The following is a 24,697-nucleotide window of genomic DNA, read 5'->3' as shown; positions in this document are numbered from 1 at the left end:
TTTCTGCAGATGCAGGAATGCCGACATGCAGGAACTCCCCCAAATTGCGGTCCTCAATTGCACCCTTCTCCCAACAGATGGCCTGCCATACCATAATCAGTTGCATACCCAACCAAAAAAACTAACTCTGACCAGAGCCCTCATATACAGCCAAAGCACTAGGTCGCGGCATGCACCTATAGTATTTGTTTGCCGACAGCCATAATATCAAAGAAGAAGACCCCGTACTGTAGGTGGCGGCAATATGGAATGTTTTTTTTGTTTTTCTTATTCAATACCCCGTGCAGCTGGTGGCGGTAATGCACCATTAACATTGGATGCCAACCGCCGTTAAACCCCATCGAAGAAGAAGAAGAAGAAGAAGAAGAAGAAGAAGAGAAGTGGCGGCGGCGGCGGCAATACACCAGTAGGTGTAGTCTGCCATAAAACTTTGAAGAAGAAGAAGCGCACGAGCACTTCTCAGGGTGTTTAATTATTTTCTTTTAATGTTTTATCAAGACAAGCAAGTTGAAAATGACCTTTGCCTTTCCTCTATGAAGGAATGTTTTTATAGATGAAGACCTAGACTAAAACGTTGAATAGCTACCTGAATGGAAATTGAATAGTTGAATGAATGAGACTGGCGTCTTGAAAAGATAGAACATGTACCTGTTGCGCTTCTCTATTGCCATCATTCTTGGGTTTGTGTGGTATTTATTTGACCGCGGACAAGTAGCGGCTCAAATTGTTTTATGTTTACTATTTTGGCAATCAACCCCAAATGTTTTAATAAAGACCAGACGGGAAAGCGGCACTCAAACAGACGATGTGGCTGAAGAAGATTTATTCCAGGTAATTTAAATATTCTATGCATTTGTTATGACTGACTATTCAATTGCGGTAAGGTGTTACTTTTTCATCTGCACGAGAGATCATCATTGCCAGAATGTAACGCTCATAATGAGATTCAATGTAACTGGGCAAGTGAGCCATGCACGTTACTTTTGTTTACAAAATCACAGAAACAATGTAACCAGTTTATGAATCATGTCAGTGATGTCAATGTTCACTCATTAATACCACCAAACATTTTAATATTGCAACTGAATGCCTGTCTGCAATCTATTAAGTTGTTAGCCAATGAAACATTACTGTTGTAGTAGTTGTGTGGTCAAATGAAACGTATAAAATTATAATGGAAAGTTATTGACACGGACCTCATGTCCTATATATAGCTGGTGGCAAATTGCCCATATTTTTACAAGTGGAGGGGAAAATAAGGTGATACAAGGGTGATGAAAGGAGCGCTATGATAACACCCGCGAAATAATGGTGTGTCCCCTAGCCCAGTAATCCTTGTACCATCTAAATCGCTGTGAAATATATTTTCAATAACACCACCTGTTTTAAGCTGGTGGGCGGTTTTGGTCCACCAGCTTCAAACATCTGTGAAAACTATTTTGCGATTTAGATGGTACAATGCTTCCCTACTCGATTCAGTGCTTGTTTTAAAAAAAAAAACATGAACTGAAATTGAGCAACCAGGAAATGACAGAGCGATTTCCGCTAGATAACACAACCACAAAGTCAGAACATTTTTGACAACAGATGCCGCTCCAGAGAGTATTGATAAAAGTCCCCTTGTCCGAGCGATTTACATGGTTATCAAAATGTCACACCAGGGTAAACCTAGAAGAAACACAGCCCTTATTTTATGTGTTTGTAAAATCTCCTATGGGAAAAATGAATGGTGAAAACCGATTGGAATCATTTAAATCTTTGACCGCTAGGTTTTATGGGTGTTAATGACACCTCCACTGTTGGGCTTTATTAGCGCCCGATATATTATGGGCAAATAAAAAATCCTATGTGTAGCACCTTTTTAACTTCGCTAAGTGAAGTCGATTGACACCTGGTAATAGACTTGCGGAAATGTAATTTCATCATGGGTCCCTGATATGTACTACACAGAAATGCATAATTATGGATACGGAAGTCGTTCTCTTCACTGTGATGTATCCAAAACTTCTACCTGTTACGCAAAGGTAGAAATATGCAATATCCTTCTTTGCCTATTTGGGTATTATTCTACAGACTGGCTATTATTTTAAAGCTGCACTATGCAGAAATCTCTCCGTCATTTGCTGGTTGCTAAAATCCAAACAGTTTATTTTAATTTAAGTTTATGTGACAAAACAAGCAAGTATAGTGTAGAGAATCATTGTACTCCAAACTGCTGTAAAATATATTTTCCATAACCAAAAAGATCGTATTTTCAGCAGTTTGAAGCTGGTGTACAAAAACGAAAGTAAAATAAGCAAAACGAAACGTAAGAATGGGAAGCATAGAAATAGCACACACAGAACAGATCTACCGCTTCTTAAACTTGCTTTCAATGAGAATGACAGATGTATAACATACATTTCTATGTGAATTTGGTCAGGTTGCCCAAAAAGTTACATATTGCAGGTTTATTTGAGCTCTGCCACCAAACAAGAACAAATGATGTTGGTCCGGACTGGGCCAAATCTTAACCTATAATAGACTATCATGTTTCACAAGTCTTAACATCAAAGTAAAGCTCAGTAGGGTATTGTAGAGTACAGTACATTATAGTGTATTCAACTGAAGTGTGCTCTACTGTGCAGAACTCTCTTCTACTCTACTGAACTCTACTCTATTGTACTATACAGTGGTGCTCAAACTTGTGAAACATAGACATCTATGGTTGGTTCAGATTTACCGAACCAAATCTGAACCTATCATGGACGTCTATGTTAGGGCCAAATTTATGCTGGTCCAGGCGTCTGTGGGTGTTGAAATCTGCTTGTCAACATCCATGGACATCAGGCGTTGACTACTATAATTTCCCATTGTAGCTCAATTGCAGAGATTCCGTTACAGATTTTTTTCAAAATTCTGTTAGCGATTTGGTAACAGAATTTCTAGTTTTAATCATTTAATAAATTATCAACAAAATTGATATCAGTAACAACACTATAACTAATTGATAGGTCTACCTTGTTACTTCTGTGAACTTTCATTATCATCCCTCATGACGGAGAGAAATTAGAAAATATCTTGAAGGTATCTGGGTTTTTGGTAACAGAATTTCAAGGCACAAGGCAACGTGTCTTAAACATACGGAAGGCAGAATTTTTTTTTACTAAACTAAATATGTGTTGATTTTAATTGATAGCGGTCTTTACTTCAACATTGTAGTGTTTGATCACAGGAGGTTGGTGGCACCTTAATTAAAGGGAACAGGCTTGTGGTAATGACTAGAGCGGAATAGCTGGAATGGTATCAAATACATCAAACGCATGGTTTCCATGTGTTTGATGCAATTCCATATGCTCTGTTGCAGCCATTATTATGAGCCAGGCTCCCCTCAGCAGCCTCCACTGGTTTTGATGTATTTCTAATACCTTTTTTATCTGGTCGATGTTTTCTTAGACCCCGTTTTTAAATCAGTTTTAGAAGTCAATCTGACACCCAGTCATTTGACACCCAACTTCACATATTAGTGCTCATGGGTCCTTTTACATGGAAAATGAACTTATGCTATCTTTCTACTTAATCTACATGGTAAGGAATGAATGATGTCCAAACACTATAATCACCTCTTTACTGTGCCCTGTACTGTACTCTTTACTGTACTGAACTTTACTGTAATGTATCTGAATTGTCTTACAGGAAACCACCGACCATTTAGGTTGTGATGTGACTGATACAACAAGCACTAAAGCTGAAACATCACAGGAGAGACAGTTTCCCCATGTGAAGAGGTCTCTTCAGCAAGGTGTGCAATTTTGCTCTGCGTAATTTGAGATCCTGCCAGAATGTTCCTAGACATTTTTTGTAAGTAATCCTGTCAGGCTTTCTGCCAGTGTAAGAGATTTGTAAAGCGGAGTCTATTGTTAAGATCAAGGACGAATAACGAAAACAATATTCTGCCCTTTTCCTTAGTGTACTTGGTCAGCCAAATGTAGTTCTTCTGTATTCTGTGACACAGTTGAATAAGATAGCAAATGCAGCTGAAGACATATCTCATGTTACATGATCTGGGGCTTGTGTGACAAAGATGTTGAGGCAATAGACACAAAAATAACTCTTTCAATGTGCTGTGGATTATGGAAAGCGGGTGGTGCTTTACCAAGCTCTGCTTGTAAATGGAACGAGTTGGTTGGCATATTTTGTATAAGGCATGCTCAGACCGGTTTGGAGTGTTTTCTGTCGGGAAGTGTTTTTGAAAATCCTGCTAAAATGAATTTCCCAGCTCACTTCAACCTACACTTATAAATAAATCATAAGTACAAAATGTAGCCTTTCACTTACAATACTCAGGGCTCTTTTGAAGTGCATTCAGAAAGTATTCAGATCCCTTCACTTTTTCCACATTTTGTTACGTTACAGCCTTATTTTAAAATTGGAATATATCATTTCCCCCCTCAAACTACACACAATTCACCATAATGACAAAGCAAAAACAGGTTTTTAGAAATTGTTGCAAATGTATATAAAAAAAACCTGCAATATCACATTTACATAAGTATTCAGACACTTTACTCAGTACTTTGTTGAAGCACCTTTGGCAGCAGTTACAGCCTCGGCTGTTCTTGGGTATGATGCTACAAGCTTGGCACACCTGTATTTGGTGAGTTAATCCCATTCTTCTCTGCAGATCCTCTCAAGCTCTGTCAGGTTAGATGGGGAGCGTAGATGCACAGCTATTTTCAGGTCTCTCGTGAGATGTTCAAGTCTGGGCTCTGGCTGGGCCACTCAATGACATTCAGAGACTTGTCCCGAAGCCACTCCTGCGCTGTCTTTGCTGTGTGCTTAGGGTTGTTGTCTTGTTGGAAGGTGAACCTTCGCCCCAGTCTGAGGTCCTGAGTGCTCTGGAGCAGGTTTTCATCAAGGACTTTGCTCCATTCATCTTTCCCTCGATCCTGACTAGTCTCCCTGCCACTGAAAAACATCCCCATACACTGCCACCTCCATGTGTCACCGTAGGGATGGTATTGGCCAGGTGATGAGTGGTGCCTGGTTTCCTCCAGACGTGACACTTGGCATTCAGGCCAAAGACACTTGGTTTCATCAGACCAGAGAATCTTATTTCTCATGGTCTGAGAGTCCTTTAGGTTCCTTTTGCCAAACTCCAAGAGGGCTGTCATGTGCCTTTTACTGAGGAGTGGCCTCCGTCTGGCCACTCTACCATAAAGGCCTGATTGGTGGAGTGCTGCAGAGATTGGTTGTCCTTCTGGAAGGTTCTCCCATCTCCACAGAGGAACTCTGGAGCTCTGTCAGAGTGACCATCGGGTTCTTGGTCACCTCCCTGACCAAGGCCCTTCTCGCCCATTGCTCAGTTTGGCCGGGCGGCCAGCTCTAGGAAGAGTCTTGGTGGTTCCAAACTTCTATTTAAGAATGGAGGCCACCATGTTCTTGGGGACCTTCAATGCTGCATATTTTTTTGGGGTACCCTTCCCCAGATCTGTGCCTCGACACAATCCTGTATCGGAGCTCAAGCTACAATTCTTTCGACCTCGCTGCTTGATTTTTGCTCTGCAATGCACTGTCAACTGTGGGACCTTTTTTATATAGACAGGTGTGTGCCATTACAAATCATGTCCAATCAATTGAATTTACCACAGGTGGACTCCAAGTTGTAGAAACATCTCAAGGATGATCATTGGAAACCTAATGCACCTGAGCCAAATTTTGAGTCTCAAAGGGTCTGAATACTTACGCAAATAAGGTATTTCTGTTTTTTATTTTTAATACATTTGCAAAAATGTCTATAAACAAGTTTTGGCTTTGTCATTATGGGGTATTGTGTGTAGATTGATGAGGGATAAACAATAAAATAATCAAATTTAAAATAAGGCTGTAATGTAACAAAATGTGGAAAAAGTGAAAGGGTCTGAATACTTTCCGAATGCGCTGTAAATGTATTTATTTTTTTGTCTTCGTCAACTATTTTGCCTTTGTGTTGATTTTGAGTGTGCGTTTTCTCCAGTGTTTGAGTGTGCCTACGCCCAGCTAGTCCTCCCCTGGTACAGCATCCCTGAGCCCTGTGACAGTCAGCTCCTGCACCAGGTGCTGTGGAGGGAGTTTGACCAAGTCATCGATCAAGTCATCAGCAAAGGCAAAGACTTTGACGTCTGTGCTGCAAGTGTGGGCTGCATTCGCATCCTGACCCAGCACCTCCATAATGCCAAACAGTCTCATAGGTAATACAGCTCTCCTGAAGTCGCTTGTAGAATATCAATAGAAGCCATAGATTATGTGATCACCCATATTGAGTTGCCGTTCTACAGCTGTATCGCTTGCCTATACTGTTGAAGTGGTTTATGTATATTTGATTGTTTTGGATAAATCATTAACATCCTCAGTTCGGAATTTCAAACTTTTTTTATTGGGTGTAATGCACTTAAAAAAAATAGATTTAATGTGACCTAGGGTACTATACAAGTTGTCACATGATGGAAGAATGGCCTGTATTACGTATTGCAGGGATAGAATGTCTCGCTTATCAATGTGTTATGCTCTGTCATAAAATCATCAATCTAGGTATTATTGCTCACTTTGTCATTATTCCAAATAGACTATTTTTATTAATTTTGTCTGTCTGTTTTGTTCTCTCTCTCTCTCTCTCTCTGTGTGTGTCAGAAAACCATTGTTCCGCTCTAGAGGAGAGGAGGTTGAAGTTCTCCGAGTGTTCTCTGAAGCACTGGTGCGAAACCTTTTACCCCAGTCCCTATGGGGACTGGCAGTCAGCCACTGTGCCTTAAATGAGATAGTTGCCTTAAAAGGTAAGCCCCACAATATAGGCCTATCAGTGCCTCTTGTATTCTCTCAGCACATTGCTGAAGTTTTGAAAAAATAACAAATTAGCATGAAATCATTATGTTGCTTATCATGATGAGTAAAGGATAGAGGTTAGAAATACTGCACATACCATGCTGTAACTAAACTAGGGCTCTCCTTAGAGGAAAGCTAACATACTGTGTTATTGAAACCTGCAGATAATGTAGAACAACGCATTTCACTGCACCTATGTGACAATAAAACATATATTTTTTTTTAATAATGATCACAGGAGCCAGTGAAACGGCTTGGATAATTTACATTTATGGCTTTGTAATGGTAAGGGTTTTTACTGTTGTAGATAAAGCATTTAACTTCTGCACCTGTAACCTTAATTGAGTCTCAAAAATGTTCAGTGAAACTTGACCGTTAACACCATTTTGTTTTGTTGCCTGGGAGACGTGGATACTGGAGGTGGACATTGGTATAAAAGCGAAACAAGTTGGAAAGGCTCTCTGTAATGGTCTGTTATTCTGAGCAAGTGTGTCTGCTTTTTGCCTATGTATACTGAGCAAAAATAGAAACGCAACATGCAACAATTTCAAAGATTTTACTGGGTTACAGTTCATATAAGGAAATCAGTCAAATGAAATAAATTAATTAGGCCCTAATTTATGGATTTCACATGACTGGGAATACAGATATGCATCTGTTGGTCACAGATACCTTAAACAAAATGTAGGGGCGTGGATCAGAAAACCAGTCAGTATCTGGTGTGTCCACCATTTGCCTCATGCAGCGTGACGCATCCCCTTCACATAGAGTTGATCAGGCTTTTGATTGTGGCCTGTGGAAGGTTGTTCTCTTCAATGGCTGTGCAAAGTTGCTTGGTATTGGCGGGAACTGGAACATGCTGTCGTACACCTCGATCCAGAGCATCCCAAACATTCTCAATGGCAGACATGTCTGGTGAGTATGCAGGCCATGAAAGAACTGAGACATTTTCAGCTTCCAGGAATTGTGTACAGATCCTTCCGACACGGGGCAGTGCATTATCATGCTGAAACATGAGGTGATCGCGGCGGATGAATGGCACGACAATGGGCCTCAGGATCTCGTCACGGTATCTCTGTGCATTCAAATTGCCATCGATAAAATGCAATTGTGTTCGTTGTCTGTAACTTATGTCTGCCCATACCATAACCCCACCGCCACCATTGGGCACTCTTTCCACAATGTTGACATCAGCAAACCGCTCGCCCACACGAGTTTGCGGTTGTGAATCCAGTTGGACGTATTGCCAAATTCTCTAAAACAACGTTGGAGGCGGCTTATGTTAGAGAAATGTACATTTAATTCTCTGGCAATAGCTTTATTTGACATTCCTGCAGTCAGTATTCCAATTGCACGCTCCCTCAATTTGAGACATCTGTGTCATTGTGTTATGTGAGACAACTGCACATTTTAGAGTGGCCTTTTATTGTCCCCAGCACAAGGTGCATCTGTGTAATGACCATTCTGTTTAATCAGCTTCTTGAAATGCCACACCAGTCAGGTGGATTGATTATCTTAGCAAAGGAGAAATGCTCACTAACAGGGATGTAAACAAATTTGTGCACAAGATTTAAGAGAAATAAGCTTCCCAAATAAGATATTTTATTTCAGCTCATGGGGCAGTTTATATTTTTGTTTAGTATTTATTGAACATGGTTTTGTCCCACTACCATGTGGTTTTACTCTGTAGTCAGTATCACATTGACTTTGTCATCCATGCCCTCAGCACTGGACCTGCTGGTGCGGTGGCTCTCAGACCCTGACAACCTCAACCAGCTGGTGGTGAGTCAGCTGGATGGAGCGACCCGTAAGAGCTCTGTGGAGGAGCTGTGTGAGTCCCACTCTGACAGGGCCTCTCCCGTCTCCCTGGAGAGCCAGGCCAGTGGAGCGTGAGTGGACCTTTTCCTACCAGGCTGCCTCTCTTGTCTTTAATAAACACGCTTCAGTGCTGCAAGGGTGCAGAGAACACAGAAAGAAATTGTGCTTTGGTTTTGTTTTGTGGCCATTTTAGGACACAGGAAGAAACAGAGGGTGCTCAAACCAGTGACAGCAAGTCCAAAAAGAAAGGTGAGGGTATTTGTGTATTTGAAACCATTACTAAGCTAATTAAAATGTCCAGTTTATTCTGTGTGATCCATGATGATTTTTTTCATGTTTGTTTTCTTTCTCCTGCCTTAAAGTTATCATAGTTGCAGTCAACTTGTGACATAGAAAAGGGCCATGAAAATTGTCGACACTTAGCTAATCAGATATGTGTGGTTTTTCCAGCCAACAAATTGAAGGAAGGCTGGTCTAAATTCCTTGACAAGATGAGATTGAAGAAGGCTAAAAGGGAGAAGATGAAGAAAAGGGAGCAGGCGCTGGTTGTCACGGCCCTGTCTATCCAGGGTCGTCCATCAAACGAAAATGAAGGGAGTAGCCGGGAGGGCTCCATCCGGAACCAGCAGGACTCTGACAGCGTAAGGACACTGCACCAGAAAGAGCGGCTCTGCAGTCATCACTGCACTATTCACCCTGTTCTAGTCTTTTTTTTTTATAGCAATTCTATTGATTTCTAAAGACAGTGCATACATACAGACAGTACATGTTTTGCCATCTATCCAATAGAAGATTATTTCATATTATTTCTGAATGTCCTCTCTCCTCCCCAAACATTGTTCTATTTATAGTCTGGTAACATTAAGTATCAAACTGAGGATGAAATATAACACAGCTGACATTTTTATTTTGTCATTGGTTTGTTTCACCAGGAGGACAGTGATCTGGAGAGCTACTGGAACAGTGTACAAGAGGATATGATGGAATTCAAGCTGTCGTATGAGCTGTGGCGGGTTGGCCACTGGGCTGTCAGCGTCCCTTGTGTAAGTCACTAATCGCACACAAGTCACTGTGGAATGCTTTGAATGCAACTACTCTTAGTTATGAAACTGAGCTGTGTGAAGACATGTCCTTGGTCATTCTGTTACCTGTTTGTGCCAGAATGGTGTGTAAAGTAAGATGTTACTGTCTGTAGGTGGAGAGGGAAAACGAGGAACTGTATTTTACAGTTCACCTGGAGGAGAGGGACAACCCTGAAAATCTTCACTGGAACGTGAGGAAGACCAAAACAGACATCATCCACTTCCGCAACCTATGGCAGGTTAGGGAATTATGAAGAGGGAGATTGTATTGCTGCTATTGTGTTGCACAAGGTACCATTTCACTATGTAACCTCATGGCCAATGAAATGAGGTAAAGCCGCTATGCTGTTTGGTATTGAATTCAGTGTAAAAGGTTTTTGAGAAATGAGACCAATGGTAACTTCCTTATTTTGTTGGGTCTCAAGATGACAAAACCACAGCACTGTTGTCAAAACAGAGCGCTGCAGGACTTGTGAATGTAACACATACTGTACTGTTTCATTTATCTTTGACATCTTATGGATGTTGCACAATTAGATACAACCATTGCTAATAGTCTGAGTGTATAGTCTCTTTTGACACTGGTCTCCCTTTTGCATCCTCAATGAGTCCAGATTTACACTTGAGTCATTTAGCAGACGCTCTTATTTACAGATCATACAATTTCTCTTTTATTATTATTTTTCCCTTGTTTGGATTGTTTTTTTTTTTATTTTTTTTAGGACTCTGCTACTTTACCCTCCCTATACGTGTTAGAGGAGAGCACTGAGGTGAACATCAATGAGGATTTTAAAGAAGCCAGGAAGTCCATCAAGCTCTTCTTACAGGTACACTGGCACACTTCATGCATGAGCATAAATGCACACAGATAGGTGATCTGATATGATAAAAGTAAATGTCCTCTCCAGGAGCTGGTGTCTGATGTTCTAGTGGGCCACACTCAGCCAGTATTTCAGTTTCTGTGTCCTCTGGAAAAGCTGCTGGTTGAAGAGGATCATGTGTGGTGCCTCTTCAGTGGCCTGGCCAACTTCCTGACTCCGGGCCAAGAGGAAGATGAGGTAGGCATTTTAATAACCTGTTGAGCAAGGCCTGCAAGCCAGGTAGTCTTGTATCATGTCAGTGTCACCACAAATGGCAAATGATGCCCTCTGCTGGTGGATTAAGAAACCAAACCAGTAGTGACTCTCCAGCAGTTGGTCAATATTTGTGATAGTGTTTCAATGCACGACTTTCAAAGACATTTGGAAGTAAGTATTTGGGTATTTATATATATTTTTTAAGCTAAATACCTGGCCTCCCGAGTGGCACAGTGGTCTAAGGCACTGCATCGCGGTGCCAGAGGTGTCACTACAGACCTGGGTTTGAGCCCAGGCTGTGTCGCAGCCGGCCGCAACTTTGGTCGCCAGCTGTACGGTGTTTCCTCTTACACAGTGGTGCGGCTGGCTTCCGGGTTAAGCGAGCAGTGTGTCAAGAAGCAGTGCGGCTTGGCGGGTTTTGGACGATACATGGCTCTCGACCTTCGCCTCTCCCGAGTCCGTAAGGGAGTTGCAGCGATGGGACAAGACTGGAACTACCAATTGGATACCACGAAATTGGGGAGAAAAAGGGGTAAAAAGTTTAAGAAAAACAAAATACCATGTATTTTCAAACACTCTCGTGCATTTGAACGTAGGTCTGTTTGGTATTTGAAATAATGTATTTGGAAATATTTTCTAATAGTAGGCTTTTTATGGGAAATTATTAGAAAATACTTTCAAATACCTCAAACAGAAGTAGTAGCTAGTTGATTTGGGCCACATTATTTAAACGTACTCATACCAAAAACAATAATTTTAATAATCAAATGTACATGTATGTGAACCCAGGTCTGCAATGCACAATGAATTTTTCAGGACAAGCACAACAGCCTTGGAAGAGGGACCAAACCAGATGATTCCAACACAACGGAGGCTGCAGAACCAACTGCAACTGAGAACCTGGATGGCGATACAAGGGATGACCTGGCCCGGGGCCCATGTATCATCATCTCCCAATGTGATGAGGATTCTCCTTCAGAACCCAGTTCCATTGAGTGCTGCAGAGATGACGAGACCGAACCAATAGAGAAATCTGACATTTTGGTTAATGCAGACAAAACCGAGGAATCTGAGAAACCCATAACTTCCCACCTAAAGATGGCAATCAAAGGGCTATCTAGATCAGAGGAGTGTCTGGCCCAAACGAAATCAGACACCCCTGAAAACCAGACTGACTCTTTCTGTAGACTGCGACGTTCCAGTGAAAATGGAAGCTCGCAATTTGACCTCGCTGACAGTCCATCACATCCTTTCGGTGGAAAGTTGAATAAAAAGGAGAAACTCACTTTCAAAATGTCAGGAGGTATCCCCAGGAGTAAAGGAAATGAAATGGGGAGTCAGACAAAATTAGAAGACTCACCGTGTTTGAAAAAGGAACAATCCAGCTGGGAGCAAATGGAAGCAACCAAAGCCCTTTTTGATTTGTTGAAAGCAATATCTGGTTAGTTCTAACTTCATCATTTGTTTGAAATTGTATCCTGGGTTCAAGTCCAGGCTCTGTCGCAGCCGGCCGCAACTGGGAGACCCATGGGGTGGCTCACAATTGGCCCAGCATTGTCCTGGTTAGGAGAGGGTTTGGCCGGTAGGGATGTTCTTGTCCCATCGCGCACTAGTGACTCCTGTGGTGGGCCGGGCGCAGTGCACACTGACACGGTTGCCAGGTGCACTGTGTTTCCTCTGACACATTGATGCGGCTGGCATCCGGGTTAAGTAGGCATTGTGTCAAGAAGCAGTGCGGCTTGGTTGGGTTGTGTTTCGGAGGACGCACGGCTCTCGACCTTCGCCTCTCCCGAGTCCGTACGGGAGTTGCAGCGATGAGACAAGACTAACTACCAATTGGTCATCACGAAATTGGGGAGAAACATGAGGTTACCTTTTTTCTATATACAATAATAAATAAAAAATGATAAACTGAACAAAAATATAAATGCAATGTGTTGGTTTCATGAGCTGAAATAAATGCTCCCAGAAATGTTCCATATGCACAAAAAGGTTATTTTTCTCTCAAATTTGTTTACTACCCTGTTAGTGAATATTTCTCCTTTGCCAAGATAATCAATCCACCGGACAGGTGTGGCATTTCAAGAAGCTGATTAAACAGTATGGTCATTACACAGGTGCACCTTGTGAGAAGACAATTAAAGGCCACTTTAAAATGTGCCGTTTCCTCACACAACACAGTGCCACAGATGTCAATATTTTTGAGGGAGTGAGCAATTGGCATGCTGACTGCAGGAATGTCCACCAGAACTGTTGCCAGAGAATTTAATGTTAACTTCTCTACCATAAGCTGTTTCCAATGTCATTTTAGAGAATTTGGCAGTACGTCTAAGCGGCCTCACAACCGAAGACCACTTGTAATCACACCAGCCCAAGACCTTCACATCTGGCTTTTTCACCTGAGGGATCGTCTGTGACCAGCCACACAGACAGCTGATGAAACTGTAGTTCTGCACAACTGAAGAAATTCTGCACAAACTGTCTGTTACGTCTCAGGGAAGCTCATCTGCGTGCTTGTCGTCCTCACCAGGGTCTTGATTTGACTGCAGTTCAGCATCGTAACTGACTTCAGGGGGCAAATACTCACCTTTGAATGGCCACTGGCAAGCTGGAGAAGTGTGCTCTTCACAGATGAATCCTGGTTTCAACTGTACCGTGCAGATGGCAGACAACATGTGTCGTGTGGGTGTGTTTGCTGTTGTCAACGTTGTGAACAGAGTGCCCCATGGTGGGGTTATGGTATGTGCGTGCATATGCTTCGGACAATGAACACAATTAGCATTTTATCAATGACGATTTGAATGCACAGAGATACCATGATGAGATCCTGAGGCCCATTGTCGTGCCATAAATCCGCTGCCATCACCTCATGTTTCAGCATGATAATGAATGGCCCCATGTTGCAAGGATCTGTACATAATTCCTTGAAGCTGAAAATGTCCCAGTTCTTCCATGGCCTGCATACTTACCAGACGTGTCACCCATTGAGCATCTTTGGGATGCTCTGGACCGACGTGTATGTGTTCCAGTTCCCGCTAATATCAAGCAACTTCGCACAGCCATTGAAAAGGAGTGGGGCAACATTCCACAGGCCACAATCAACAGCCTGATCAACTGTATGTGAAAGAGATGTGTCGTACTGTATGAGGCAAATGGTGGTCACACCAGATACTGACTGGGTTTCTGATCCACACCCCTATTTTATTTTAATTTTTAATGAAGGTGTCTGTGACCAACAGATGCATATCTGTATTCCCAGTCATGTTAAATCCATAGATTAGGACCTAATGAATTTATTTCAATTGACTGATTTCTTATATGAACTGTAACTCAGTAAAAAAAAAAAGAATTGGTGCATGTTGCGTTTATATTTTTGTTCAATGTAATTTTAGTTGTTTATATTTTAATTAAAGAGTCACCTTTTGAGGATGGTTATGAATATTAATTACATTTAATAGTGTGTAATAATCAGCGCCCTACTTTGCCCTCCAGGCAATTCCATCCTTCTGAACATATTTGATGCGATTCTGAAACCCGTCATGCCGATATTGAAAAAGTAAGAACTGTGAAATATTCTCCCATTTTTCCACTGCAGTCCTGGTTCGTCATACTGACAGAGTAATAGGATGATCTACATTTGTCCTTTTGAGAATCCCAGAATGACGTTCTATAATATTCTCTAGGAAAGTGAACCGCTTCTTGAATAATATGAACCCAACGGAAGCACAGATTGCCTCCTATATCGACAACCTGCGTGAGAAACAGTGGCCCGAGGGCTTGCCGGTGATGACTTGCCCCATACCCCATCGCAGCAGTGAGGAGAAGCATGAGACCAAAGACAGAGCTCACCACCTCATCAATGCCAGATGTACGTGATATACAGTGTTTTGTGTTTTTTATTTTTTTCTATCTAAATGTTTGGAATTTTGCTTTTCATGCTTGGACAGAAATTTGAGAAGTTTTTCACAGTTCACTAACAACATGATCTCATTTTAGATTCAAACTATTTAATCTTGAAGAAGACAGATATGGAGACAGCGTTTAAGCTCTTCCAGGACTGTGAAGAAAACAAGAAGCTGATCTATGTGCGTATCTAGCCTCTTGAGTTTCTGTAGAGAGCACTGGAAGAGAGAACTGACGTCAAGATCCTAATGTCCTCTCATCAATGTTGCAGTTCTGTCTCTCTATATTTGATATCTGTCAAATGTCCTAAAAATATACAGTACCAGTCAAATGTTTAGACACCTACTCATTCCAGGGTTTTTGTTTATTTTTTACTATTTTCTACACTGTAGAATAGTAGTGAAGACATCAAAACTATGAAATAACACATAGAATCATGTAGTAACCAAAAAAGTGTTAAACAAATCAAAATATATTTTAGATTCTTCAAAGTAGCATTGATGACAGCTTTGTACACTCTTGGCATTCTCTCAATCAGCTTCACCTGGAATGCTTTTCCAACAGTCTTGAAGCAGTTCCCACACATGCTGAGCACTTGTTGGCTGCTTTTCCTTCACCCTGTGGTCCAACTCATCCCAAACCATCTCAATTGGGTTGAGGTCGGGTGATTGTGGAGGCCAGGTCATCTGATGCAGCACTCCATCACTCTCCTTGGTCAAATAGCCCTTACACAGCCTGGAGGTGTGTTGGGTCATTGTCCTGTTGAAAAACAAATGATAGTCCCACTAAGCGCTAACTAGATGGGATGGCGTATCGCTGCAGAATGTTGTGGTAGCCATGCTGGTGTAACCGATGTGAAATGGCTAGTTAGTTAGCGGTGGTGCGCGCTAATAGCGTTTCAATCGGCGACGTCACTCGCTCTGAGACTTGAAGTAGGGTTTCCCCTTGCGTTGCAAGGGCCGCTGCTTTTGTGGCGCGATGGGTAACGATGCTTCGTGGGGTGTCAGTTGTTGATGTGTGCAAGGGTCCCTGGTTCGAGCCCGGGTTGGGGCGAAGAGAGGGACGGAACCTACACTGTTACACTGGTTAAGTATGCCTTGAATTTTAAATGAATTAGATAGTGTCACCAGCAAAGCACCATCACACCACCTCCTCCATGCTTCACGATGGGAACCACACATGCGGAGATCATCCGTTCACCTACTCTACATCTCACAAAGAACCAAAAATCAGAAATTTTGACAGATTTCCACTGGTCTAATGTCCATTGCTCGTGTTTCTTGGCCCAAACAAGTCTCTTCTTCTTACTGGTGTCCTTCGGTTGTGGTTTCTTTGCAGCAATTCGACCATGAAGGCCTGATTTCACGCAGTCTCTTCTAAACAGTTGATGTTGAGATGTCTGTTACTTAAACTCTGTGAAGCATTTATTTGGGCTGGAATCTGAGGTGCAGTTAACTCTAATGAACTTATCCTCTGCAGCAGAGGTAACTCTGGGTCTTCCTTTCCTGTGGCGGTCCTTTGAGAGACAGTTTCATCATAGCGCTTGATGGTTTTTGCGACTGCATTTGAAGAAACATTCAAAGTTCTTGAAATTTTCTGGATTGACTGACCGTCATGTCTTAAAGTACTGATGGACTGCCATTTGTCTTTGCTTATTTGAGCTGTTCTTGCCATAATATGGACTTGATCTTTTACCAAATAGGGCTATCTTCTGTATACCACCCCTACCATGTCACAACACAACTGATTGGCTCAAATGCATTAAGAAGGAAAGAAATTCCACAAATGAACTTTTAACAAGGCACACCTGTTAATTGAAATGCATTCCATGTTGAGAGAATGCCAAGAGTGTGCAAAGCTGTCATCGAGGCAAAGGTTGGCTACTTTATATTTTGATTTGTTTAACACTTTTTTGGGTTAATACATGATTCCATATGTGTTATTTCATAGTGTTGACGTCTTCACTATTATTCTATAATGTAAAACAAAACTTGAATGAGTGGGTGTGTCCAAACTTTTGACTGGTACTGTACGTCTAGACTGTCTTGTACAGTTATGTTGATTCATCTTTTGCTTCTCTTTATTTTCAATAGATGCTGCTTTCATTCCTGTTGAGACAGCTTCTGCCAGGTGAGGATGCCCTTAATGTGAGTGCCATAACCCTGCAGAAAGTGAATGTCAACTAACTCATTTTTCGATGTTCTCTGCTGAATCATGCTTTTTAATGATCTTTTGTTCTGTGAACTGTTGTTCTGATGTTTTTGAAAATGTTAATATTTATTTGATTGGTTGTAGGCCTTACAACAATCCCATTTAGTAGCATTTAATCCATATGTCTACACTTGATTGGAGTATTATAATAAATACATCTTATGATACATTTCCAGGAAAATCTATTTTACCTCATGCGTTAAACATTCTGTGAATCATGCCTATTATTTAAAATGTATCATATGTTGACTATGAAATAAGTTGATCTTGATTATGTATTTAGCAACATGGGCAAATTTAACGTGTGTTTATTCAAGTTCAAATGTCCTTTACCCGTGTAGAAAATGTAAATATTTGCTATCGAGATGGTAACAACTCAGAGGGACCATAAATGCACTTCTATTTCGATGGGTTGAAGGAAAAACTTTACTGGTAGGAACAAAAGAGCACTGTGAATTACATTTTAAAGTTTTGTCCAAAACGTTTATGATCACGATCAGAGTTGATGGGGAGATGTGTTAAATGATCAGAAGCATTTGACTGAAGTTGTTCATATTGTATTTGGTTTGGAGAATAGCCAGTAATTACACATGCCTTTATCTGTGCTTTAGGTTTTATCATGACTTGCGAAGCAACTGAATGTGACGATGTTGGTGTTGATGTGCCTTCTTAATAAAGTCATTTAGGTTTTTCTTGCTTTTTTTGACATATGCCTGTTATGCTTTCATTTTTTTATTTATTTAACTAGGCAAGTCAGTTAACAAATTCTTATTTACAATGATGGCCTAGGAACAGTGGGTTAACTGCCTTGTTCAGGGGCAGACGACAGATTTTTACCTTGTCAGCTCAGTGATTCGATCTAGCAACCTTTCGGTTACTGGCCCAACGCTCTAAACACTAGGCTACCTGCTGCCCCTTTAGATTGTGTGGTAAGTATTTTCTGTCTTCTGAATATGGATTCATCCTAATCCAATGGGATTACTGAATTTTAACTGTCTTTCCCCATGTTGATCATTATTAAAGTTCACAGACAAAACAATTTGATAATTAAAGAGGCAATATGTAACTTTTTGGGTGACCTGACTAAATTTACATAAATGTGAGCTATAGATTTATCATTCTACTTGAAAGTGAAACGATTTCGGCATAGTGCAGTTTTAAGAGATTAATTTGGATTTTGTAGCTATGCTTAAAGATACCCAAGATAATAGATGCTGGTGGGAGGAGCTATAACACAGACTGATTGTAATGGCTCAAATGGAATTCTTGGAACTGAGTCAAATGTGGTTTCCATATGTTTGTTTTTGATAACTTTCTAATTATTCCATTCCAGCAATTACAATGAGCCTATTCTCCTATCAAATTGTATTAGTCACATACACGTGTTTAGCAAATGTTGTTGGGGATGTAGCGAAATGCTTGTGTTTCTAGCCTCAACAGGGCAGTAATATCTATAACTATGTCCTATAGTTTTTTGAATGAGAAGGTATATGAAAATACTTATATATTCTTGATTTGATAGCACGTATTGTTGAGCACAGTGATCTTGCTCAGCTCAAAGTAACACGTTTAGTGTTCCTCTGCTCTGCTGAATGCTCTTGCCTGCAATGCTATCCTTCAGTTTCCCTCCAACACATTGGGTGGCAGCATTGTTGGTGTTTCAGGTTAATTCAAAATGGCTGCGCCCTGAGCATTAGGTAAAGTGTGAAGGTGTCTGCTTTGGGCATTGAATAACGGAAAGGTACGGTAAAGGATATATTTTTTTCTTTCTTACATCTGTGTCTGCTAGCTAGCTTAGTCTTTGCAGTTTGTTTTAATGTGTATACGATTTACATAACGTTAGTTAGCTAACGCTAGCTCCTATTCTGCAATGTAGCTAGTACGAGCTCACACTAACTAGCAAAAAGAGGATATTAGTTAAATGTTGTGTGCGTCTTTGCACAGATGCTCAAACTGTATTGTAATCATCTTTCTATGGTTGGTGTCGGATAGAAAGTAGAGGGACCACCGTGTTTCAGTTGCTTTGACGAGTAGCGAAGTGCATGGTTTGACAATCAAATAAAACACCAAACACACTTTACAGACGTCAAATCTTGTATCGCCGTGACGTCACTCGAACTCTCCAGTACCTTAATGTACTAGTTATGTCTTCCGTCTATGAAGAGCTGAAGGGAATACAGAATGGCATTTGCACAAGAACGAACCACCTCTCCCCGTCCTCAGTAACTGTCCCTGTCTTCTTTCCTTCATTCTGTACTCATCTGATAACACTGGCAATCGTTGATGCCTATTGGGAATGAGCTTTTCTCTGCTTCCATGCTCATTCTCATCAGTGTATATGAGGAAAAGGAGACGAGGAAGCCTGGGGTGTTTCCATTAGTCGGATTCCATTGCAAAACATTTGGTCTGTTAAACGTTTTGCAACAGAAACCGTTTAACTTTTTAGGAACCAAACGAAACAGGGAGGGACCTACCTGAATTTGTCCTATAGAAACTCGTTTTCTTTGCTAAACGTTTTCCGTTTGGAGTAAACGGTTTCACGTGAAAAACATTTTGCAACAGAATCCGACTAATGAATACACCCATAATGTGCACCCCTATTTATAATATTAAGTCTGAACAGGACCCCATTGGCTTGTTCAGGTAATTGAAACAACATGCACAGCGTTGCAGCTGGAGCTGCCCCGAGGCCTCATTTATAACCGTTGAGTCAATTTCGCACTAAACTTCTGCGTGCACCTTTTCAGAAAAGTGCGCACCTACCAAAATATTGAGATTTATAAACTTGGCGCACGCCATTCATACGCATGTTTCCCGTAATAAATCAGACATGTAAAACTGTGTGCGTGGGAATGAGCATTGATACTCTACCTTTTATGGTGACAACGGCCTTTATTTGCTGTATAATTTGGAACTATTGACTTTATGCCATGACACGCAAAATACGAATGAAATATTTCCAGTACCTACACATTTTGCTGTGGTACAGTTTGCATAACATTTTGATTTCACCCATGTACACACAATATCCCACAATGACAGGGAAAACATGTTTATAGACATTTTAGCAAATTTATTTTGAAAGAAATACAAATCTCATTTACATAAGTTTTCACACCCTCAGTCAGAACTTTGTAGAAGCACCTTTGGCAGCGATTACAGCTAAGTCTTTCAGGGTAAGTCTCTATGAGCTTGCCACACCTTTTCACCACGTCTTCCAAAATTCTTCAATCTCTGTCAAATTGGTTGTTGATCATTGCTAGACTACAATTTTCAGGTCATGTAGATTTTAAGTCAACTGTAACTCGGCCACTTGTCCTTGTGTTTTAGGTTACTGTCTTGCTGAAACATGAATTAATCTCCCAGTGTCTGGTGTAAAGCAGACTGAACCAGGTTTTCCTCTAGGATTTTGCTTGTACTTAGCTCCATTCAGTTTATTTTTTAGCCTGAAAAAATTCCTGGTCCTTAACGATTACAATCATACCCATAACATGATGCAGCCACCACTATGCTTGAAAATGTAGAGAGTGGCACTCAGTAATATGTTTGGGTCAAATCCAATAAAAACACAACACTTTGTATTCAGGACAAAAGAGGGAATTGCTTTGCCACATTTTTTGCAGTATTACTTTAGTGCCTTGTTACAAACATTATGCATTTTGGGGATTTAAAAAAATGATGTACAGGCGTCCTCCTTCACTCTGTCAATTAGTATTGTGGAGTAACTACAATGTTGTTAGGTTTAAAACTATCACAGCCATTTAAGCATTAACTGTTTTAGTCACCATTGGCCTCATGTTGAAATCCCTGAGCGGTTTCCTTCCTCTTCGGCAACTGAGTTAGGAAGGACGCCTGTGTCTTTGTAGTGACCGGGTGTATTGATGCACTATCCAAAGTGTAATTTAATAACTTCACCATGCTCAAAGGGTTATTCAATGTCTGCTTTTTATTTTACCAATAGGTGCAAGTCTTTGATAGGCATTGGAAAACCTCCCAGGTCTTTGGTTGAATCTGTTTTAAATTCACTGCTCGACTGAGGCTCTTTACAGATAATTGTATGTGTGGGGTACAAACATTTTAGGTAGTCGTTAAAAAAAAGTCATGTTAAACACTTATTGAGTCCATGCAACTTGTTAAGTAATTTTTACTCCTGAACTTATTTACACTTGCCATTGCAGAATATGAAAACTTATTGACTTAAGACATATCCACTTTTTATGGGGTAGTGTGTGTGAATCTTTAGCAGTAATTTATGCTGTATCTGGATGAGGACCGTTTTCTCTTTATACACTACATGACCAAAAGTATGTTAACACCTGCTCATCGAACATCTCATTCCAAAATCATGGGCATTAATATGGAGTTGGTCCCCTGCCTTTTGCTGCTATAACAGCCGCCAGTTATCTGGGAAGGCTTTCCACTAGATGTTGGAACATTACTGTGGGGACTCGCTTCCATTCAGCAACAAGAACATTGGTGAGGTCGGGCACTGATGTTGGGCGATTAGGCCTGGCTCGCAGTTGGCGTTCCAATTCATCCCAAAGTTGTTTGATGGGGTTGAGGTCAGGGATCTGTGCAGGCCAGTCAAGTTCTTTACACTGATCTCGACAAACCATTTCTGTATGTACCTCGCTTTGTGCACAGAATTGTCAGTGCTGTAGAGTAAAGATTTCCCTTCACTGGAACTAAGGGGCCTTGCCCGAACCATGAGAACCAGACCATTATTCCTCCAAACTTTACACTTGGCACTATGCATTCGGGGGGGTAGCATTCTCCTGGCATCCGTCAAACCCAGATTCATCCATCTGACTGCCAGATGGTGAAGCGTGATTCATTACTCCAGAGAACGCGTTTCCACTGCTCCAGAGTCCAATGGTGGCAAGCTTTTTACCGCTCCAGCCAATGCTTGGCATTGCGCGTGGTGATTTTAGGCTTGTGTGGAGCTGCTCGACTATGGAAACCAATTTCATGAAGCTCCTGACGAACAGTTCTTGTGTTAACGTTACTTCCAGAGGTAGTTTGGCACTCTAGTGAGTTGCAACCGAGGACAGACGATTTTTACGCGCTGCGTGCTTCAGCGGTCCCGTTCTGTGAGCTTGTGTGGCCTACCACTTCGCGGCTGAGCCGTTGTTGCTCTTAGACGTTTCCACTTCACAATAACAGCACTTACAGTTGAAAGTCACTGAGCTCTTCAGTAAAGCCATTCTACTGCCAATGTTTGTCTATGGAGTTTGCATGGCTGTGTGCTCGATTTGATACATGTCAGCAATGGGTGCGGCTGAATCCACTAACTTTGAACGGATGTCCACGTCCATTTGTGTGTGTGATAAATATAGTGTATTTTTGTTCAGTGTAGATAAGCTGTTAAATTCGACTGTATATCAGTATTATAAACTGGCTGCCTATGATATTAAACTTGGAAGTAAATATAGGCTAGACCTATTTACTAGGCTACTAGGGTCCAATTAAATGAGATGCATATGGTAATTTGTTGAAGGCTATGGCTTCTTTGGGAATATGAACCCATCACAGCCAGAAAAGGTGAGGAATATATTCTGCAATGGTTATGAAAATGGAAGGGAAAAAGATTCCTGTCTAATTATTTTAGATTTTCGCTCTTCTCACTAGTGGTAAATTGCTGCGTTCTTGTTTTTTTTTTTGTATGAATAAGCTTTAGAACCCCATTTTGCACAAAATACTTACATTCCAGCTTGCAATACAATATTTCAACCACTAGCAGATGTGAGTACTTATGGTCTAAAGTTTGCTGTGAGGTGAGCACATTCTCATATCAAGTAAAATTTGTATAAATGCCAACTTTTGCATGAACTGGCGCACACACACATTTTGGGGTATATTTGTACTTAAGCATGGTTTAGAAATGAGCCCCCTGGAAATGATCAGAGGCCCGTCAGCCCAGTTTTTAGCTAGTCTATTAACAGCAGCTGCCTGACATGATCACTATTTTGAGATTTCAGCTTTATCAATATTAGAGGTCGACCGATTATGATTTTAACGCCGATACCAATTATTGGAGGACCAAAAAAAGCCGATAGCGATGAAATAAAATTTAAAAAAATAATATATACATATTTAAGTATTCTATTTATTTATTTTTATATATAATTTTTTGTAATTTATTTGGATAGCCTCAAATAAAATAAACATGTCCAATTTGGTTTAAATAATGCAAAAACAAAGTGTTGGAGAAGAAAGTAAAAGTGCATTATGTGCCATGTAAGAAAGCTAACGTTTAAGTTCCTTGCTCAGAACATGAGAACGTATGAAAGCGGGTGGTTCCTTTAAACATGAGTCTTCAATATTCCCAGGTAAGAAGTTTTAGGTTGTAGTTATTATAGGACTATTTCTCTCTATACGATTTGTATTTCATATACCTTTGACTATTGGATGTTCTTATAGGCACTTTAGTATTGCCAGTGTAACAGTATAGCTTCCGTCCCTCTCCTCGCTCCTACCTGGGCTCGAACCTGGAACACATCGACAACAGCCACCCATAAAGCAGAATTACCCATGTAGAGCAAGGGAAATAACTACTCCAAGTCTCAGAACGAGTGACGTTTGAAACGCTATTAGCGCTCACCCGGCTAACTAGCTAGCCATTTCACATCGGTTACACCAGCCTAATCTTGGGAGTTGACAGGCTTGAAATCATAAACAGCGCAATGTATTGCGAAGAGCTGCTGGCAAAATGCAGTAAAGTGCTGTTTTGAATGAATGCTTACGAGCCTGCTGCTGCTTACCTCCGCACAGTCATACTGCTCTATCAAATCATAGAATTAATTATAACATAATAACACACAGAGATACGAGCCTTAGGTCATTAATATGGTCGAATCCGGAAACTATCACGTTTATTCTTTCAGTGAAATACGGAACCGTTCCGTATCTTATCTAACGGGTGGCATCCATAAGTCTAAATATTCCTGTTACATTGCACAACCTTCAATGTTATGTCATAATTACGTAAAATTCTGGCATATTAGTTCGCAACGAGCCAGGCGGCCCAAACTGCTGCATATACCCTGACTATGTTGCAGAGGTGACACATTTTCCCTAGTTAAAAGAAATTCATGTTAGCAGGCAATATTAACTAAATATGCAGGTTTAAAAATATATACTTGTGTATTGATTTTAAGAAAGACATTGATGTTTATGGTTAGGTACAAGTTGGAGCAACCTTTTTCGCGAATGCGCACCGCATCGATTATATGCAACGCAGGACAGGCTAGATAAACTAGTATTATCACCAACCATGTGTAGTTAATTAGTGATTATGATTGATTGATTGTTTTTATAAGATAAGTTTAATGCTAGCTAGCAACTTACCATGGCTTCTTACTGCATTCGCGTAACAGGCAGGCTCCTCGTGGAGTGCAATGTAAAGCAGATGGTTAGAGCGTTGGACTAGTTAACCGGTTGCAAGATTGAATCCCCAAGCTGACAAGGTAAAAATCTGTCGTTCTGCCCCTGAACAAGGCAGTTAACCCACCGTTCCTAGGCCGTCATTGAAAATAAGAATGTGTTCTTAACTGACTTGCCTAGTTAAAAAATATTTATAAAAAACCCCCCAAAAAACGGCAAATCGGTGGCCAAAAATACCGATTACCGATTGTTATGAAAACTTGAATTTGGCCCTAATTAATCGGCCATTCCGATTAATCGGTCGACCTCTAATCAACATTAAGTTTGGGCTTGGTAGAGTGATCTACTGTATAGCCTTGTCTAGACATTGTCAGTTAGCATTTT

The 24,697-nt window shown here is 40.9% G+C and overlaps 2 protein-coding genes across 5 annotated transcripts in view; both read left to right on the top strand.

Annotated features, from left to right (window-relative positions):
* Positions 1 to 384: 384 nt before the first annotated feature.
* Positions 385 to 17,636, top strand: LOC106611750 (uncharacterized). 4 transcript variants are annotated; one of them, XM_014212292.2, is made up of 16 exons: positions 388 to 831; positions 3,676 to 3,781; positions 5,996 to 6,209; positions 6,649 to 6,791; positions 8,567 to 8,729; positions 8,852 to 8,907; positions 9,109 to 9,299; positions 9,591 to 9,701; positions 9,854 to 9,979; positions 10,463 to 10,567; positions 10,649 to 10,798; positions 11,633 to 12,257; positions 14,309 to 14,372; positions 14,500 to 14,684; positions 14,813 to 14,901; positions 16,813 to 17,636. In XM_014212292.2, exons 1-16 carry the CDS (start codon positions 643 to 645, stop codon positions 16,903 to 16,905), a joined length of 2,610 nt encoding a protein of 869 aa, XP_014067767.2. In that variant the 5' UTR covers positions 388 to 642; the 3' UTR covers positions 16,906 to 17,636. The 4 variants fall into 4 exon arrangements, with proteins under 4 accessions (XP_045579866.1, XP_014067767.2, XP_014067768.2 ...); XM_014212293.2 differs by lacking the exon at positions 388 to 831 and adding an exon at positions 1,772 to 2,024; XM_014212294.2 differs by lacking the exon at positions 388 to 831 and having other exon boundaries at positions 3,670 to 3,840.
* Positions 17,637 to 17,814: 178 nt separating this feature from the next.
* The window catches only part of LOC106611752 (39S ribosomal protein L11, mitochondrial), a 67,863-nt gene continuing 60,980 nt past the window's right edge, over positions 17,815 to 24,697 (top strand). Inside the window, exon 1 of the mRNA XM_014212296.2 lies at positions 17,815 to 18,671. The gene's annotated coding sequence lies outside the window, so the exon portion shown is untranslated. The remainder of the gene's footprint in view (positions 18,672 to 24,697) is intronic.

The sequence above is a fragment of the Salmo salar genome, chromosome ssa09 (genome assembly GCF_905237065.1).
Source record: "Salmo salar chromosome ssa09, Ssal_v3.1, whole genome shotgun sequence".
NCBI classification, from domain to species: Eukaryota; Metazoa; Chordata; class Actinopteri; order Salmoniformes; family Salmonidae; genus Salmo; species Salmo salar.
Note: the sequence above shows the minus strand (reverse complement) of the source record. Positions and strands in the feature narration are given on the sequence as shown.

Excerpts from the sequence above, each read along its gene's own strand:
- LOC106611750 (XM_014212292.2), top strand. The coding sequence starts at position 643 with ATGTACCTGTTGCGCTTCTCTATTGCCATCATTCTTGGGTTTGTGTGG. Across the intron at positions 9,702-9,853 it reads GGGCTGTCAGCGTCCCTTGT|GTGGAGAGGGAAAACGAGGA; the intron begins GTAAGTCACTAA and ends TACTGTCTGTAG. Across the intron at positions 9,980-10,462 it reads ACTTCCGCAACCTATGGCAG|GACTCTGCTACTTTACCCTC; the intron begins GTTAGGGAATTA and ends TATTTTTTTTAG.